This window comes from Zophobas morio, unplaced genomic scaffold (genome assembly GCF_036711695.1).
Source record: "Zophobas morio isolate AGI-343-1 ecotype UQ-CSIRO unplaced genomic scaffold, CSIRO_AGI_Zmor_V1 ptg000030l, whole genome shotgun sequence".
In the NCBI taxonomy this organism is placed as follows: Eukaryota; Metazoa; Arthropoda; class Insecta; order Coleoptera; family Tenebrionidae; genus Zophobas; species Zophobas morio.
In genome coordinates, this window is record NW_026972135.1 from 11506395 (window position 1) to 11525722 (window position 19328).

The 19328-nt window shown below is 33.4% G+C and overlaps 3 protein-coding genes across 5 annotated transcripts; 2 read left to right on the plus strand and 1 right to left on the minus strand.

Annotated features, from left to right (window-relative positions):
• The first annotated feature begins 3065 nt into the window (after positions 1 to 3065).
• LOC135138563 (alpha-tocopherol transfer protein-like) lies at positions 3066 to 4044 on the plus strand. Its single transcript, XM_064068545.1, has 4 exons — positions 3066 to 3340; positions 3395 to 3578; positions 3631 to 3807; positions 3859 to 4044. Exons 1-4 carry the CDS (start codon positions 3066 to 3068, stop codon positions 4042 to 4044), a joined length of 822 nt encoding a protein of 273 aa, XP_063924615.1.
• A 611-nt stretch (positions 4045 to 4655) lies between these two features.
• On the plus strand, positions 4656 to 6354 carry LOC135138838 (alpha-tocopherol transfer protein-like). Of its 2 annotated transcripts, XR_010282066.1 has the most exons (5): positions 4656 to 5087; positions 5139 to 5322; positions 5375 to 5551; positions 5605 to 6174; positions 6224 to 6354. XR_010282066.1 is itself a non-coding variant. In XM_064068862.1 (4 exons), the coding sequence occupies exons 1-4, from the start codon at positions 4813 to 4815 to the stop codon at positions 5809 to 5811; spliced, it is 843 nt and encodes a 280-aa protein (XP_063924932.1). In that variant the 5' UTR covers positions 4656 to 4812; the 3' UTR covers positions 5812 to 6354. The 2 variants fall into 2 exon arrangements, 1 of the variants encoding a protein (XP_063924932.1); XM_064068862.1 differs by having other exon boundaries at positions 5605 to 6354.
• Positions 6355 to 15805: 9451 nt separating this feature from the next.
• Positions 15806 to 17024, minus strand: LOC135138716 (alpha-tocopherol transfer protein-like). Of its 2 annotated transcripts, XM_064068700.1 has the most exons (5): positions 16727 to 17020; positions 16600 to 16677; positions 16364 to 16547; positions 16131 to 16307; positions 15806 to 16079 (listed from the first exon to the last, which is right to left on the minus strand). In XM_064068700.1, the coding sequence occupies exons 2-5, from the start codon at positions 16611 to 16613 to the stop codon at positions 15894 to 15896; spliced, it is 561 nt and encodes a 186-aa protein (XP_063924770.1). In that variant the 5' UTR covers positions 16614 to 16677; positions 16727 to 17020; the 3' UTR covers positions 15806 to 15893. The 2 variants fall into 2 exon arrangements, with proteins under 2 accessions (XP_063924770.1, XP_063924769.1); XM_064068699.1 differs by having other exon boundaries at positions 16600 to 17024.
• Positions 17025 to 19328: the final 2304 nt, after the last annotated feature.

The window sequence follows — 19328 nt, forward strand, 5'->3', positions numbered from 1 at the left end:
TAAATTTTGTGGTGACATCATAAATTTTTTAGGGGGGACGACCAAATACGTTTTGATCAAAAATTTACCATGCTTATGATAATTTTAAAATGTCTTCAAGATTTCGAAGCATTCGGTTTTGTAGTTCCTGAGTAAATCAGTAAAATAAATTTACGCTTTCATTTATTTTCTTGAATCACCCTGTATATGCAAATCCAAAAAATATGAATGGAGTGATAGATCACAAGTACAGACTGATCATATTTTGTACATTTTAGATATGATTTATTCGGCAAATTTTCGAGCTGACGTCATCAAGTTTTTGGAGGGGATAAGCAAATATATTTTGACTAAACATTTATTATGCTCTTTATAACCTTAAAACATCTGCAAGATGTCAGAGCATTCCGTTTTGTAGTTCCTGATTAAATCAATAAAATATATTTACGCATTCATTAATTTTTTTGAGTCACTCTGTATATGCAAATCCAAAAAATATGAATGGAGTGATAGATCACAAGTACAGGCTCATCATATTTTGTACATTTTAGATATGATTTATTCGGCAAACTTTCGAGCTGACGTCATCAAGTTTTTGGAGGGGATAAGCAAATATATTTTGACTAAACATTTATTATGCTCTTTATGACCTTAAAACATCTGCAAGATTTCAGAGCATTCGGTTTTGTAGTTCCTGATTAAATCAATAAAATATATTTACGCATTCATTAATTTTTTTGAGTCACCCTGTATATGCAAATCCAAAAAATATGAATGGAGTGATAGATCACAAGTACAGGCTCATCATATTTTGTACATTTTAGATATGATTTATTCCACAAACTTTTGAGCTGACGTCATCAAGTTTTTGGAGGGGATAAGCAAATATTTTTTGACTAAAGATTTATGATGCTCTTTATAGCCTTAAAACATCTGCAACATTTCAAAGCATTCTGGTTAGCAGATTAAAAATTAAATTTCAAAATGTTGTTTTATAATTTTGATTTTTTTTCCAAAAATCTGGACGTTTCGGGTGAAAAGTCGATTCAGAGTTGTAAACTACATGTGTAGGACTATGTTATTTTATACAATTGAAAACCCATTTACTATGTACAATTTTGAAGTGACGTCATCGCATTAGTGGTGGGGATGATTAGACAAATTTTGGTTAGCGTTTTACCATCTACATGATATTCTTAATATAAATAAGTACAAAATTTCACAACAATCGGTCGAGTACTTTCGGAGATTATCTGTCTAATAAAAATCCGGGACAACAGACGGACAGACGGACAGACGGACGGACAGACAGACGGAAATGGGAGACCTATTTCTTCGTCTTCTAGGGGTCATGAAAGATCGAGAAAACGTAAAAGTAGAGAGTCGGCCGACGGACTCGATTACAATACTTCCTTTGCTTACGCTCGGGAAGTAAAAAGGGGAAAACTTTGTTTAATTAACCATATCGATGACGACGCCACAGTTTTCCCTACTACTATTAACTGCTAATTAATTAACTATTGCTGTATTTCCAAGTGGAAATATGCGAATTTTCGACCGACGCTAACACGTGGTGTTGATTTATTGTTTGTAAATTCATAGTTCATATTAGGATTTTAATCGTTACAGGTTCTAATACGAATGAACAGTCATCAGATTATTTAGATAAAGCACTTGCTAGGAGATTTCATGAAATTCACTTAGTCAGGACTTTGTTTATAAATGTTTATAAATAAAGTTTATGAATGCTTATACTTAAGTGTTACATTATAACATTTCTTATTTCCTCACACAAGATTGCTAATTACGGCAGTTAAATTAACCTAACCTTGTCCTACTCTGGAAAAAGGGGCCGTGGAAAGTAAGGTAGAATTCTTAATATCGTGGACTGAGAGACGGGGGAATAAATTTTTCCCCTTAGGCAGTTATCATCATCACATCACTGAGACATATTTCTCGCGACCTGGGAAATTACACTACCGAGACGTAATTCTCGCGACGAGACATGCATTTTGTGTTTATATTTATCCTGTGTTTGTGTGGAATAAGCTGGGGACAGTCCACGATATAAACTCTCAAAGTTAATTGTTATAAGACGCAGATCTTGAATTGAAGTCAGGGGAGCGGTCGGGATTTCTAACTTTGCGACCGTAACGGCCCGTTAGCGCGGCTCGTTTCTTCGTGATAGAGAGTGGCTGGGCGGCATGTGCTTGCAGTAGTTAGAGTAGAATCACCGTCGTGGTGGGAGAACAGCCACAACCAGGAGCCCCAAACTCCTGTTGTACTACAGCGCCCGTAGTATTTTATTTAATAAACGAAAGTTAGAGCAATAAAAAAGTCTGGACCGTCGGCATTGTGATCCGGTTATTGCAATTCGTAGAAAACATCTTGTAGTTTAGTTTCTATTTCAATCTCACGTCTACAGGTTGATAAGTGTTATCGCTATTTGTCTAAAATTACGAGTACCATAAATAATTTTCAGTTCAGTCTGTTATTATGTACGACAAACCTGATTAAATTGTTTCGTGAATATAAATAACTACTTATTCAAGAACAACAATAATACAGTATTTTTATTATTAGTATTACAGTGCATCTATCCAAACTGATAATTATGTGTTTAGTGGGGTCAGAAAGTCGACTTTTTTAGGAAAGATTATAACGGATTTCAACAACAATTTTTTGCTCTAAATTTATTTGATGAAAAAATTTGACTAACATTGAACGCATTCGTGTGTCATTAACTCATTATGTCGTCGAGTCAAGAGTGAGAAAAAATTTCAACAAAGAAAAAAAACTTTTTAATACAAAAACATAGAAAGGAAAAGTAAATTAGGCTATATCCGGGGACTTATTTAATTAAACATTAGAAGTTGTTTTTATATATTTGCATCTTCGAAGTGAAAATAAGTATATTTTTTCTAATTAGTATTGATTTATGCTGTAAATGTGTTTGTTACTTTGTATGTACTCATTAATATTATAAACCTTGGAAAAACCAGTTTTCATCCGATAAAGAGCCTTTTGCAAAAATTTTAAACCCATTCCAAGCAAAGTTTTCTTTGTACTATTGTTAGTGTTTTGACATGGCTTTACCGTTTACCTTTCAAGCGCAGACTATTATCGCAGAGGGACGAACGTCCCAAATTGATGTTGACAGAATTAGAAACTGGTTGCAAACAAGCATGCTTCCACAGCTGCAGGATGAATTTATTGCGATATTTTTAATATCAAGTGAAAATAAAGTAGACAAGACGAAACAAATAATCGAGGCTTATTTCAGAATTAAGAATGGATTTCCACACATTTTTAACAACATAGATGTCCACAGTGAACAAATAAAAAATATACAAAAAGTATTGTAAGTACCATTGGGTTTATTATTATTATTATTTTTTGAACAACAGGATTCTAGAGGTTTGTGTATAGTTCCTAACAGAATGGACACGAATTCGGTTGTCATATGTGCAAAGTTAATTGACACAAATTACCGTAGTTTCGAACTTATAGCTGCGTTAAAATTATCTTTCTCGCACCTACATTTGATGCAAATTGAAAATCCTCCAAACGATTGTGTCCTGGTGTTTGATATGAAAGGGGTACCTGAAAATAACAAAGAAAATACTTTTTAAATGAACGACGAAATTTTAGGTTGGTTTCATGCATATGACGTGTCTTAAAATGGAAGTCGTTGTTACATATCTGAAATATATCCAAGAAGCATTACCTCTTAAAATAAGGGCGATCCACATTTTAAACAGCAACTACATTTTCTCTCGAATTCTTGATTTGTTTAAAATGTTCATGAAAAGCGAACTGTTAACCCTGGTAAAGTTAACGAAAGTCGTGTTTGCATTTCATCGAGTACTTCTGTTACAGTTTCATACACATTCTTCAGGAATGAAACTTGAAAAGTTTCACGAAGAGTGGGTGCCAGCAGCTTGTTTACCCAAAGAATATGGTGGTGAGGTATCCTTTGAAAAATTGATGAATCAAACGAAGAAGGGCATTAAGGAAATTCAACCATTTTTGGACGCAGAAGAACAACTTAGAAAATGCATATAAGCTCGGGTTTTTGTTTCGTTGTTTTTAAGTTTCCTAGGTGTCCTAGGTGTCTGGTGGCAGTATTTTTGAAAAAAAAAAAAAATCAAAACGACTGGAGTATTTTATTATTTAAGACTACCCATCTGACAGTTTTTATTAAACTAACACATGTTCTAACAAGGACTGCGTATTAAGTGACTATGATAATAATAATAATAAACAAAAGCAAGGCGGATTCATAAAGTACAAGTACAAGAGTACATTATTGCATACAATTTAAATGGTATTCACTGTTCACCAAATTGTATGATCACATTTCCCAACAAAATTAACTGAAACGATGTAATAAACACATGCTTTATTTAGCTGCAGGCATTATTGCATCTATCGCAAGCCACTTTCTTATAATGAATTTTAAAAAGTTTAAGCCACATTACAGTGTCGACAGGTATTGGCAACACATTTGTGACAAAATTTTCAAGTTAGCAAAATTTCGGAACCTAAATAGTGCCGCTTGTATTCTAATTCGTTACTTAACTTATTAACCAGAAGTAACTTTAAAATAAAGATTCTTGCTCTTTGACCCACTATTCGGAAGGATCGTTCTCTACACAAAAAAACTAACTGGAGTTGGACACACGTAACCTTGGAAACAAGTTCCTTCACCGGATTGTAATACATGTGCAAGAATTGCAAAATAAACTTTGCAGTTTGTTGGTTTGAGACATTCACTCTTAAGTCCTAGGCTGTTTACAACGAAAGTGTTAGTTCAGTGCTGTATCCAGAAACATGTCTCTACCATTTCGCTTTACACCCAAATCAATAATTGCAGATGGGCGAACTACCCAGTCCCATATAGATACTATCAAAAATTGGCTGAATGCAACAACATTACCACAGCTTCAAGAAGAATTCATTACTTTGTTTCTTATATCTTGTAACAATGACATTGATGCCACAAAGGGCACCATTGAAGGTTACTTTAAAATAAAAAAAGGGGCCCCACAGATTTTTGACAACTGTAATTTGGATAGTGAAGAGTTGAAAAATATTCAAAAAGTGATGTAAGTATTTTGAATGTAGTGCTCTTTGTAGAACTAGAATGACTTTCGCAGAGGTATTTATGTGGCCCCTACAAGAATGGATAATAACACTGCTGTAATTTGCGCAAAAATGATGGACACTAATTATCGTCATTGTGATATTGTATCAGCAATGAAACTAGCTGTTATGCATGCTCATTTTATGCAGATAGATGACCCACCAAATGAATTAGTTATAATATTTGATATGGAGGGGGTAAGTAATTTACTATCAATTTGATAACAGCACTATGTATGCGGGGTTTCAGATTGGATTTATGCACTTGACGTGCCTTAGAATGTCTAGCGTGATTTCGTATTTGAAGTATGTGCAAGACGGTGTACCACTAAAAATCCGCGACGTTCACATTCTAAACTGTAATTATGTGTTCGACAGAGCCATTGACCTCTTTAAAATGTTCATCAAGAGTGAACTGATGAAAATTGTAAGTGTGTCCAATCTAGCCAATAATAATTAGTAATTTTGTTGTGATTGCAGGTGCGATCGTATCCTCCGGGTATGAATATGGAAACGTTTCGGAAAGAGTGGGTGCCGTCATCATGTTTACCCAAAGAATATGGAGGTGATTTGCCCGAATTTGATAGCTTAATAAGTGTAACAGCGAAGCAGTTAAAAACGATGCAACCGTTTTTTGACGAGGAGGAAAAGCTTAGAAACGGTCACAATAGTTTGTTTATAAAATAATAAATAGTGTCATTATTGTTTTAAGGCGGTTTACAAAAGTTCAGAACTATTACTATTGTGTAAATTAATGTACGTATGAAGCCATATCATTTTTGATTGGATTGATTTGGAAAGAATCTTACGTCAATCCGTGGAGGTAGGGTACCTCATGCGTCAATCTATAACAAGTTTTTGTATCAGACCAGCTTTAGGCGGGCCTGCTGGCCAAGTTTTGTTTTCTTTTGGATACCAATAGATAGTAAACACGATTATCAGTTGCGGAATCAAGGACTGTACAAAAACGAAACCGCTGGAATTAAACAATTAGTTATTACACAATAAAGGGAACAGCTGTGAATTTAAATAAATAAATGAGTAAAAAAGGTTTGCCCTGAGTTGAAATTTCTTCTTGCTTTAACCCACAGGTTTATAGGGCAACGAAGGCCACATCCAGGATGTCATATAATTATTGTAAATCAAAATATGCCAAGACAAAATTTGTAAATAACAATTTATCGTTTAGGTTGTACTCTTGTTAAAATTATTAAATAGTTGTAACACATATTCTGTATCTGAAGTATTTTTAAAAATATCCCTAATATACATGTACAATTTTACCACAAGCGATCCGATATTTTCGGAAATAATCCGTCTAATAAAAATTGACACAGACGACCGACAGACAGACAGACGGAACCGTGAGACCTACTTTTTCGCATTCTAGGGGTCCTGAAACATCGAGAAAGCATGAAAGCAGTCATTCATCGGTTGGACCCTATTACAATACTAAGCAAAATTGTGGATTTTAACTTTATAAACCCAACAAACTTCCACCTTTAAGGGAGCTTAGCTAAACATTTTTACTTTCTGAGCGTAAGCTAATGAACTATCGTAATCGAGTCCACCTGACGAATGGCCAATTTTTTTAACAATAGATATCAAAATATCTGCGTTTTTTAATTGACGGCAATTTTTTTTGGGGTTATAATATTTTTAGATGTGTGTTAGATTTAACCATATACATATATGTTACAGATAATTTGAATTTTTAAGCGACACAGGTCAGGTTAGGTCAGGTCAGGTCAGGTTATCTTCAAATGTGTCCGTCTATCTGTCTGTCCGTTTGTCTGCCGTCTCGGATTTTTATTAGACAGATATTCTCCGAAAGTACTGGGCCGATTGTTGTCAAATTTTGTATTTATATCTCGAATATCATGTAGATGGTAAAACGCTAACCAAAATTTGTCTAATCATCACCATTAATAACGCGATGACGTCACTTCAAAATTGTACACAGTAAATGGGTTTTAAATCGTACGTCCAGATTTTTGGGAAAACATTATAAAACAACATTTCGCAATTTAATTTTGAATCTGCAAAACGGAATGGTTTGAAATCTTGCAGATGTTTTAAAGTTTAAATCTAAATTGTACAAAGTAGGATGAGTCTGTACTTGTAATTTATCTTTCCATTCATATTTTTTGGATCTATATATACAGGGTGGAAGAAATATCTAGTTTACTGTTATCTACCGTATCTGTTGTTTATTTTATAGTTACTAGGAAACAGGGGCGGCTTGTACTATGAGGCCGGTGAGGCAGTGCCTCAGCAATGAATTTGCGCTCTTTTATTATTTTTATTATTTCTGGCCAATATAATGTTTTTTTTTCTATTCCTTATTTTAAAAATAAACGTGAAAAATTACTGTTATTCTTATCTTGGTAGATGGATATTAGCTCTTTCGAAGAAACTAGAAGAATCTGAAAGAGTCTGCATGGATCTGAAATGATCTGGGAAAATTTGAAAGTATCTGAGAGGATTTAAGATTTATTCAAATTCTTTCATTTTCTTAACGATACTTCTTTTCGAATTCCTTGGATTCTTTGTGATTCTCTCTTTCGCATTTCTCGGATTCTTTCGAACATTTGAGATTCTTTCAAATCAGAAATCCTCAAGATTCTTTAAAATTTTTTAGTTCTGTTCAAATTGTTTCAGATCCTTACAAATTTTCATAGATTTTGCTAGAATCTTCGAGATTTTGCTCCAGGGAATATGAGAAAATCTCGAAGAATCCGGAAGAATGTGAACGATTTTGCAGGATTCTAAAGTGATGTGGAAAAATTTGAAAGGATCTGAAAGGATCTGAAAGGTGAAAAATTCTTAGAGAATCTGAGAGAATAAAAAAAATCTGAAGGAATCTGAAATAATCTAAGAGAATGACTGTTCTGTGCTCTTGGGTAAAATTAATTTTCTATTACCATGGTATACCCGCCAATATATTTCTTTTTATATTAACTCTGCTACAACTAATGCTTTAGATAGATCTCCGATTAATTTAATGTGAGGTTTATTTAATTGTATTTCTAATAACTCTGATATTCATAACAGTGGCGGCTCGTGAGATTTTTGGTAGGTTGGGCAAGGTGAAGCGGTAGGTACCTAATCAAAAGTATTTTATGTATTACGAGGTTCTTACGGCGTAGTTATTCTGTACGTTTTTTGGTTTGAGCTCCGTTTTAGCCGGCATAATTCCAAAATATGAAAAATACACCGTTCGGCAAGAACCACGTGAAGGTTCGGAGCGATATCTTGCCGGGGAAGGAAAAAATGAAAGGTCATTGTTAGTGTGGGGCATTGAAGGTTAGTAAATATGTAAAAAAAAAACTAAAAATAAACTCTACATAAAAAATAATAAAACCAATATAACAAATAATAAAAATAAAAATAAAAAATTCTCAAAACATAAAAAAATTCTTAAATAGAAAATCGTAAAAAACAAAAAATAAACTCTAAATAATAATTAACAGTATAACAAAATAAAAAATATTCTAGAGTGATGCTTTTTGAAACTCTTGAGATAAAAAAAAATATGAACTGGTATTTGGCACATTTTTATAAAATAAGTCAATGCGTCTATTTTTTTGTAAGGCAAAATGGTCTATTACTCTGTCATAAAATTGTGTTGTTTGGACTTGTTTTTTGATCAAACCCCTTTCGATGGCAATCTTTGATAAACTAGATAATCTCGTCTGAGTCATTGAATTTCTAGTGAAAGTTTTTATTCTTTTTAAAGTTGAAAAGCTTCTTTCCACTGAAGCTGAAGTCGAGGGTAAACATAAAGCGATACAAAGCAATTTATATATTTCTGAAATCTCATTTTGCAGATCATTAATAAAAATGAAATATTTAAAATGTCGGCATAATTCGAAGAATCTCCAAGTAGGTCTATATCTGAATACCACACGCGCAACTGACTTTGCAACTTAGCTTGGGTGAACATATTTTTATAATTCTTAAGTAAGGAATTAACTAAATTTTGGGGAAACGTTTGTCTGTATGACATAAATTTGTCTTTATTCAATAAATCTAGAAAATCTAAAGTTGCCATATCTCTAAATCTAACTTCTATTTGAGTAGTTATTATGTCAAGAATTTCATTAAATACGCGTTTGAAATACGTTTTAGGATCATCAATTCCATCATAGTTCGACTTACGTTTCTTAGATAAATTTGGTGGCTCAGTAATATTGGAAACTGTATTATATATTTTATTAAAATAATTGTCATTTGATCTGAAATTATTTAATGTTTGCTGCAAATTTTCTATTCTTTTCTTACAGTATGATATGTCTGTCGATTTGGACTGAATTATATCGAAAATGAATTCTGTTTGTTCAAATATGAGACTGAAAATATGAAGCAATATTAAAAAATTAAAATTTTTCAGGATTTTTTTAAAGCCTATCGCCTCTCTAATCGCATCGCCGTCTCTTACAAAATCTTCGGAATCAATAATTTTGTCAAAAACAAGTACAAGTATGTCCCTTTCTTCAATTATAACATTTATCAAACGTGATTTAAAGTTCCATCTGGTGTCGGATCCGCTAGGTATTCTCCTAGTACACATTTGATCTAAAATATTAGTCATTTTTGTTGATTTAGAAAAATATGTGGGAAATCCTTTTATGTTTGCAAAAAAAATCGACATTCTTTAATAAATGTTGATGCGTCTTGTAATATGAGATTTAACCTATGAGCGTAGCAGTGAGTGAACAGAGCTTGAGGAGCTATCTGCTTAACCCTTGATTGTAACCCATTCAATTCACCAGACATTACGGAAGCACCATCATAAGTTTGACCGATCAGCTTATTAGTGATATCGTATTTACTAAAATTTTCTATTAACAAATTAAATAAATCAGCAGCGGTTCTACCTTCACTAGCGTCAAAAATCCCATAAAGCTTTCAACAGCTTTACCCTCTTTTACATAACGAAAAATTACAGATACTTGAGATCGGCAATTAATATCAGTGCTCTCATTAAACTTGCCACGAAAAAAAGGGGCTCATTTTAATTTCGTTTTCTATAATCTCACTAATTACTTTATTAATACTTTCAATTAACTCGTTTTGAATAGTTTTTAGTGAATACCGAAGATTCATCCAAAAATACCTTAAATTTATTATCATATTTGGAGAGCAGTGACGCTAATTCCCTAAAATTTCCCTGATTTAAAGAATCTCTTGATTCATTGTGACCGCGGAATGCTTGTTCTTGGGTTGCTAAATAAATGATCATATCAATCAGCCTCGTTATTATTTCTCTATTTTCTTTAACCAGTTCATTATGCTTTAAAATACTTTGAACATGGGCTGAATCTATTGAATCTTGAATATTATTTTTTCCAAACAATTTAAATTTTAAAGACGCATGAGTATGTTGTTCTGAGTTTCCATGTTTTTGCAACGATTCGGATAAATGTTTTAAGTCGTCGTAGCCACTAGTCCAAGGACTTTGCTTAGTCTCAGAAAATAAAAGACAACTCCAGCAGTAAAGTTTGTTTCGCTTTTCGCTTCCCGTGAGCCAGTTATACTTATCGTACCAATTATTATTAAACCCTCTGTTACCTCTGCTGCCTTTATTTTTCATTATTAAATTTTTCATTTGTGGACGTGGTTTCAATTTTACTATAAAAAGTTTATCATCATAATTTACTCTGCTAAATTTAGTCTCCAATAAGAAATTTACGACATCATCATTATTGTTGACCACCTCCCGGATGTTTGTATTTAAACTAATACCTGTACCCGATGTTGAAGGCGATGACGATGACAGAATACTACTGTTACAGCTTGTCAAATTGTTACCATTTGCCATGATTTTTATGTTACGATTATTGCACTAAAAAACAATTAAATTACATCACCACAACCCCTCAGAACACTAAACAATTTTGTAATATTTAACGGTTCACGATGTGACACGAGGCAACTACGAAACTATCCGATTGGGCAAGCCCAGCTTGTATCGTCAACCCGTAAGCCTTACCAGCGGTGGCTGTGTGCATTACCGAATACAATGTTACGATATTCGAAATAGCAGATAAAATACGAATCTGACACAAATCAGTTTTTTTTTCAGCCAAGATGTGGAAAAATTTTTCACTATGACGATTAGCCGTAATGAAAATTGTTTTAGTTCGTGTTTTGTCCGTATCATTTACACTATAAAACAAATTGAATTTATTAAAAAAATGATATTACTGATTATTTGAAAGAAATTATGTACCTATAATTTTCAATTCCATTTTTAAATTCTCATTATAGCAACTACATTTTTCAGCGAAGCCCTAATCCAGTGTGTAGTATGTACCCGTATTATTTATATGCTTTATATGTGAGCTCTGGGCTAGCCCGAGCTTGGTCACTCGTGGTGTATCCCTACTCCACGCCAGCCAACGCAACAGAGCCTGCGACTATGTGGTGTTCTCTGTTTTTCAGACTAATCTCGGTATGGTAGATGCGTACAGATTAATTCAGGCGTCTCGGGCTAGCCCGAAGATCACTTTTATCCGAAAATAAGGAGTATAACGAATATGTTGAACGTAGGAATTTTAAGGAACATAATTGAAAGGATTTGTTATCGGATTTATTTTGTATAAAATTTGAGAAATTCATATTTTATTAATTTTAAAACCCCGAAAAAATTAGGTTGGGCACTCCCCACCTTGCCCACTCCCACCAGCCGCCACTGATTCATAACGATTCATTAAAATTGATCTCTGCTATCTTGCTAAACGTTGTATAATCATATTATATATTTTCGATATACTCTTATTATGTTAAAAGTCACTTAATTTTTTTGTTAATTTTCTAGTTATTTTTTGTAGGAAGATATTTTTAGTTTATTTGGTTTCTGTAATTGGTATCTCTTCTAGTTCAAATTAGCAAATATTATTATTATTATTATTAATATTATTATTATTATTAAAATCGAGGAAATCCTAAAGAATCTCAGGGAATCTAAGAGAATTTGAAAGATTCGTAAAGAACCTGAAGGAATTTGAAAGAATCTGAGGGAACCTTTGACAATCGTAGAGAATTTTCAAGAATTTCGAAGAATTTAGAAAAAAAAACTGGAGGAATCTGGAAGAATATGTACGGATCTGAAACGATCTGAATGGAATTGAAAAATTTGAAAGAATCTTGAGGATTCCTGGCGGCATCTTTGACAGAATTTTAAAAAATTTGAAAGAATTGGAAACAATCCGGAAGCATCAAAAAGCATCCGGAATAATCAAAAACAATAAAAAAAGTCGCAAAAATCGGAAGGAGAGAATTAGAAAGTGAAAGAATCTGAAAACATTTGAAAGAATCTGGAGGAAGTTGAGGGAATTTGAGAAAAATTGCGAAATGCGAAAGAATCTGAGAGATTCGGAAACTATTTGAAGGAACCTGAGGAAACCTGTGAGAATCTCGAAGAAACTAGAAAAGTGCTGCAAAAATTTGGAAGAATCGTGAGGATTCCTGACGGTGTCTTTGAAAGAAGAAATTTGAAATTTGCTTTAAAATTTTACTTAACTAAAAGAAAAAAAAATTGGTCTAAAGAGTTTACACAGTACTTCCCTCGCTGTCGGAAACTTGACGACTGCATGCCTATTGTGTTTTTTTTCTCATTACATTTTTGTAGTGGGAATTTAAAAAAAAATTGCGATGACGTCATCAACATTTTTGCAAGGACACGTATATCAATTGGGATAGATGTAGTGTAATACTAAGAATAAAATTATTATATTCTCAAATTTTCGGGAAAATGAATTGGGTCGTTTTGAATATTGATTTGTAATAATCAATAAAATAACGAAACAATTTACTCACGTATACGTGTTATGATATCAGCATAAGTCCACAATGGACAATCATTCTGCAGACCCATATCCTGCCACGTGCAAGATGCGCTTCCACACTTGCATCAATATCAACATGAGAACTTCAATTCTGCAGTTTTCCTCCTTATAAAAGGCATCGAAATAATTCATTTTTCAGTTCAGAAGCATCCGTCATCCGCGTAACCAAGTTCAGAAGCATCCGTCATCCGCGTAACAGTTCAGAAGCATCCGTCATCCGCGTAACTAAGAAGCCGCCGCCGCGTAGTTTATAAGCCCGTCATAATCGCGCTCTCCCAATAAGCTGTAATAATTTAAGTGAATAATTGTGAAGTAGAAATAAGTGAATAATCAAATAATTGTGAATAGTCAATCAATATAAAATAATCCAATAATCAATAATCAAGTGTAATAATAATATTTGTGAATAAAAGAAAAGTTCTTTTTAAAAACAAGTTTATTAAACCAATAAACTTAACTTACGTATCAGAGGCAACTGAAAATCGTGTATGTATAAACATTCTTAATTTAAGATGACAGGCGTAACAGCATACGTGAGAGTCAAACAGAGAAACTGTAAACAAAACGACCATCGGTTTTATTGCTTCGACTTCCGCTTATTATATAAAACATTGGGTTTTATTTTAATTCTTGACGGTGAAATTCACAATTGGTTGATTATAAACATGTCTATTTCACATTCGCGGAACCAAGTGAGCGCATAAAACAAATGCAGGTCTGTAATGTTAAAGTCGATGTAAATAAGCGTGCTACCCTTATGTTTCAACCGAGTTTTTCCTTTAACCAATTTTGTGTCTACCAAATTGGGTTGGTTGGGGTGTAATACTAATAATAAGTGTTGCCTTTAATTTAATCAATAAAATAAATTGACTTCATTAATTTTTTTGAACCACCTCTTAAGAAAATCTAAAAAATATGAATGGAATGATAAATCACAAGTACAAACTCATCATATTTTGTACATTTTAGATACGATTTATTTGGCAAACTTTTGAGCTGACGTCATCAGTTTTTTGTAGAAGATAACCAAATATATTTTGACTAAAAATTTATTATGCTCTTTATAACCTCAAAACATCTGCAAGATTTCAAAGCATTCGGTTTTGTAGTTCCTGATTAAATCAATAAAATAAATTTACGCATTCATTAATTTTTTTGAGTCACCCTGTATATGCAAATCGAAAAAATTTGAATGGAATGATAAATCACAAGAAGAGACTCACCATATTTTGTACATTTTAGATAGGATTTATTCAGCAAAATTTTGTGGTGACATCATAAATTTTTTAGGGGGGACGACCAAATACGTTTTGATCAAAAATTTACCATGCTTATGATAATTTTAAAATATCTTCAAGAATTCGAAGCATCCGGTTTTGTAGTTCCTGAGTAAATTAGTAAAATAAATTTACGCTTTCATTTATTTTCTTGAATCACCCTGTATATGCAAATCCAAAAAATATGAATGGAGTGATAGATCACAAGTACAGACTGATCATATTTTGTACATTTTAGATATGATTTATTCGGCAAATTTTCGAGCTGACGTCATCAAGTTTTTGGAGGGGATAAGCAAATATATTTTGACTAAACATTTATTATGCTCTTTATAACCTTAAAACATCTGCAAGATGTCAGAGCATTCCGTTTTGTAGTTCCTGATTAAATCAATAAAATATATTTACGCATTCATTAATTTTTTTGAGTCACTCTGTATATGCAAATCCGAAAAATATGAATGGAGTGATAAATGACAAGTACAGGCTCATCATATTTTGTACATTTTAGATATGATTTATTCGGCAAACTTTCGAGCTGACGTCATCAAGTTTTTGGAGGGGATAAGCAAATATATTTTGACTAAACATTTATTATGCTCTTTATGACCTTAAAACATCTGCAAGATTTCAGAGCATTCGGTTTTGTAGTTCCTGATTAAATCAATAAAATATATTTACGCATTCATTAATTTTTTTGAGTCACCCTGTATATGCAAATCCAAAAAATATGAATGGAGTGATAGATCACAAGTATAGACTCATCATATTTTGTACATTTTAGATATGATTTATTCCACAAACTTTTGAGCTGACGTCATCAAGTTTTTGGAGGGGATAAGCAAATATTTTTTGACTAAAGATTTATGATGCTCTTTATAGCCTTAAAACATCTGCAACATTTCAAAGCATTCTGGTTAGCAGATTAAAAATTAAATTTCAAAATGTTGTTTTATAATTTTGATTTTTTTTCCAAAAATCTGGACGTTTCGGGTGAAAAGTCGATTCGGAGTTGTAAACTACATGTGTAGGACTATGTTATTTTATACAATTGAAAACCCATTACTATGTACAATTTTGAAGTGACGTCATCGTATTAGTGATGATTAGACAAATTTTGGTTAGCGTTTTACCATCTACATGATATTCTTAATATAAGTACAAAATTTCACAACAATCGGTCGAGTACTTTCGGAGATTATCTGTCTAATAAAAATCCGGGACGGCAGACGGACAGACGGACAGACGGACGGACAGACGGACGGACTGACGGACGAACAGACGGACGGACAGACGGACAGACGGACAGACAGACGGAAATGGGAGACCCATTTCTTCGTCTTCTAGGGGTCATGAAAGATCGAGAAAACGTAAAAGTAGAGAGTCGGCCGACGGACTCGATTACAATACTTCTTTTGCTTACGCTCGGGAAGCAAAAACAATTTTGGGAAATGTTTCGTGTAATTTGTAAAACCCAATTTTTGCCAGATCGTAATCTTATTTCGAAAACTTAAGGTAGGGATAATCGAAAATAATAAACTACCCCCCCGTTTTGCAAATATTTTTTGATTATTGTTTTTCAAAAACATCACCACCAGAAATTTTCCCTAGGACACTTAAAAACAACGAAACAAAAAACTTATATGCATTTTCTAAGCTGTTCTTCTGCGTCCAAAAATGGTTGAATTTCCTTAATGCCCTTCTTCGTTTGATTCATCAATTTTTCAAAGGCTATCTCGCCACCATATTCTTTGGGTAAACAAGCTGCTGGCACCCACTCTTCGTGAAACTTTTCAAGTTTCATTCCTGGAGAATGTGTATGAAACTGTAACAGAAGTACTCGATGAAGTGCAAACACGACTTTCGTTAACATTACCAGGGTTAACAGTTCGCTTTTCATGAACATTTTAAACAATTCAAGAATTCGAGAAAAAATGTAGTTGCTGTTTAAAATATGGATCGCCCTTATTTTAATAGGCAATGCTTCTTGGATATATTTCAGATATGTAACAACGACTTCCATTTTAAGACACGTCATGTGCATGAAACCAACCTAAAATTTCATTGTTCAGCCAAAAATTATTTTCTTTGTTATTTTCAGATACCTACCCCTTTCAGATCAAACACCACGACTAAATCGTTTGGAGGATTTTCAATTTGCATCAAATGTAGGTGCGAGAAAGATAATTTTAACGCAGCTATAAGTTCGAAACTACGGTAATTTGTGTCAATTAACTTTGCACATACGACAGCCGAATTAGTGTCCATTCTGTTAGGAACTAGACACAAACCTCTGGAATACTTTTTGTTCAAAAAATATTATTTATAAACCCAACGGTACTTACAAGACTTTTTGCATATTTTTTATTTGTTCACTGTGGACATCTATGTTGTTAAAAATGTGTGGAGATCCATTCTTAATTCTGAAATAAGCCTCGATTATTTGTTTCGTCTTGTCCACTTTATTTTCACTTGATATTAAAAATATCGCAATAAATTCATCCTGCAGCAGTGGAAGCGATGTTGTTTGTAACCAGTTCCTAATAGTATCAACATCCATTTGGGACGTTCGTCCCTCTGCGATAATAGTTTGCGCTTGATAGATAAACGGTAAAGCCATATCAAAACACTAACAACATTACGTACAAAAATCATTCTGGAACGAAGATATACCTTTTTTAAGGCTCTCCATTCTTAGTTGCTTAAAAACTGGTTTTTCAAGGATTATTATGCTAATTAAGACTCTCCCTGAAGCAAAGATATCCAGTTTTTGCAAAAAGTTTTTTCTCCACATTTAGTCGGATTTCAAAACTGGTTTCTTGAAGTTTATAATAGGTAGAACATACTAAGTAATGAACACATTTACAGCATAAAATAACTGTAATTAAACAAATGTATTTTCACTTGGAGGGGGCAAATATATAAAAGCAACTTCTAATGTTCAATTCACTACCGGCGGAAAGTATTTCATTCCTGTCGAGAGAACTATAGTTTACCAACAGGCGCAACCTCTAGGTAACCCAGTTTTGCCGAGGTTTATCTACTATTTTATTCACAATCATTTCATGATACAAGGTTTTTATACATAAATGATTTTAAGATTACAGTTGGCCAAGGATTTCAAAAGTCCCGCTTCGTTGAAATTATGCCTCATTATGATAGTTTTCACTTCTCATTAATGTCATTTGTAACCTATCATTTAAAATTGCCGCTTTTATTTTTCTAACCTTTTTCAAGTGTGAATTACCATAATTAAGAATAATTATAAAACGGTAGATGGCAGAAATTTTGAATGGACTGAAGAAGAGGCCAGACTCAAGAAGGTAGAAAATTTTTAGTAAAGAGCCAAAAGAAAAGGAAGAAAATGAGGAAAAATGAAAGGAAACAAGGTAAAGGAGAAGGAAAAGGAATAAAGGATACAGATAGGGAAATCGGAAAAAGGAAAGCTGGTACAAAATTAGTGGAAAAAGGGGTGAAGGTACTGTTTTGGAATGTTCAAGGGTTGCGAAAAAAGGAAAAGGAGTTCTGGGACTACGTGGGAAAATTTGATGTGATAGTGCTAGTAGAGACATGGGTCCAAAGACAAAACTGGGAGAAATTTGAAGAGACACCACCGCGAGAATATGTGTGGGGGTGTCAAGGGGCGACAAAGGAAAAGAAAACTAATAAAAAAAGTAATAATAAAAACGGACTAATGAAAAAAGTAATACTGGATAATAATAGATGGGAAATAATAATCGTTTATAGCAAGAAAATGGAAGAAACCAAGATAAACATAGAAAAGGAAACAAAAGAAATAGGAGATGAATAATACTTATAGGAGGGGATTTTAACGCAAGACTGGGCGATAAGGTGACAATAATAATAGACAAAGAAAAGGGAGAGAAAAGAGGATCGAAAGACTAAGCAAATAACATAGAAGGGAAAATGTTGTGGAAGGTAAAAGAAGAAATGGGATGGGAAATTTTGAATGGAAACAAGGAAGGAGAATGGACGTACGTAGGGGCTGGGGGAGAATGGGATTGTCAACGACGAGGCATGGGAAGAAATAGAGAGTTTCAAAGTGGAGGAAAGGGTGGAATGAGACCACATGCCACTAGAATAAAAATCAAAGGAAAAGAGCAAGAATACGAAAAACAAGACAGAAGAAACGAGTGAAAAGAAATAGAAAAAAGAATATGGGATGAAGAGGGAATTCAAAGATAGAGAAGTAGACTAAAAAAAAAGAAAGTTGAAGTAAAAGAAGATATAGAAGCTATGATAGCAGCACTGATCAACTTAATTGAAGAAGCCACGGAAAAAAGAAAGATATACATATGGCAAGGGAGGAATATAGGATGGAACGGAGAATGTAGTGAGTTGAAGAGAAAAGCAAGGGAAAAATTAAGAAAATGGAAGAACAACAGGGGACGGAAAGAAGAGTACTTAAAAGCATGAGAGAATTATAGAAAAAACAGAAAAACGAGAAGAAGAATAGAGGACAATAAAGTCCCTGAAAACAGAAAAAGAAGTATGGAGATATATAAACAAGGGACGGAGAAGAAAGACTGAAGTCAGTAGGAAAATCAAAATACATAAATGGAAAAGACACTTTATGGAATTATTGGGAAGTTGTGAAGAAAAATGTTGCAAAATAAATAAAGAAATCACAACGACGGAAGAAATGTGGAGAGGTTCGGAAATAACAGAAGATGAAACTGAAGACAGATTGAAAGACTGAAAAGAGGAAAGGTACCAGGAGGGAATGGAATCCAGAACGAAGCGTAGATGTTCGGGACAGAAGGAGTGAAAGAAAGGATATGGGAAGTCGTAGATGGGGTTTGGAAGGGAAAAGGGCAGGGGCGGCTTGTCCTATGAGGCAGGTGAGGCAGTGCCTCACCAATGAATTTTACGCCTTATTAGGATTTTTATTATTTTATACGGACACATTTCGGCCAATAATTTGTGTCTTTTTTTCTAAAATTTTAAAAATAAATATAGAAAATTATATTCTTATTTTTATCTCGGTAGGTACTCGTTGCTCCCTTAATTAAACAGCGCGCTTAAACACTCGGCACAACATGTATTTTGTGAC

Excerpts from the sequence above, each read along its gene's own strand:
- LOC135138716 (XM_064068699.1), bottom strand. The coding sequence starts at position 16,874 with ATGGCTTTACCGTTTATCTATCAAGCGCAAACTATTATCGCAGAGGGA. Across the intron at positions 16,548-16,599 it reads AAAAATATGCAAAAAGTCTT|AGGTTTGTGTCTAGTTCCTA; the intron begins GTAAGTACCGTT and ends AAAGTATTCCAG. Across the intron at positions 16,308-16,363 it reads TGGTGTTTGATCTGAAAGGG|GTTGGTTTCATGCACATGAC; the intron begins GTAGGTATCTGA and ends ATGAAATTTTAG.
- LOC135138838 (XM_064068862.1), top strand. The coding sequence starts at position 4,813 with ATGTCTCTACCATTTCGCTTTACACCCAAATCAATAATTGCAGATGGG. Across the intron at positions 5,088-5,138 it reads AAAAATATTCAAAAAGTGAT|AGGTATTTATGTGGCCCCTA; the intron begins GTAAGTATTTTG and ends TGACTTTCGCAG. Across the intron at positions 5,323-5,374 it reads TAATATTTGATATGGAGGGG|ATTGGATTTATGCACTTGAC; the intron begins GTAAGTAATTTA and ends GCGGGGTTTCAG.
- LOC135138563 (XM_064068545.1), top strand. The coding sequence starts at position 3,066 with ATGGCTTTACCGTTTACCTTTCAAGCGCAGACTATTATCGCAGAGGGA. Across the intron at positions 3,341-3,394 it reads AAAAATATACAAAAAGTATT|AGGTTTGTGTATAGTTCCTA; the intron begins GTAAGTACCATT and ends ACAGGATTCTAG. Across the intron at positions 3,808-3,858 it reads AAAGCGAACTGTTAACCCTG|TTTCATACACATTCTTCAGG; the intron begins GTAAAGTTAACG and ends CTTCTGTTACAG.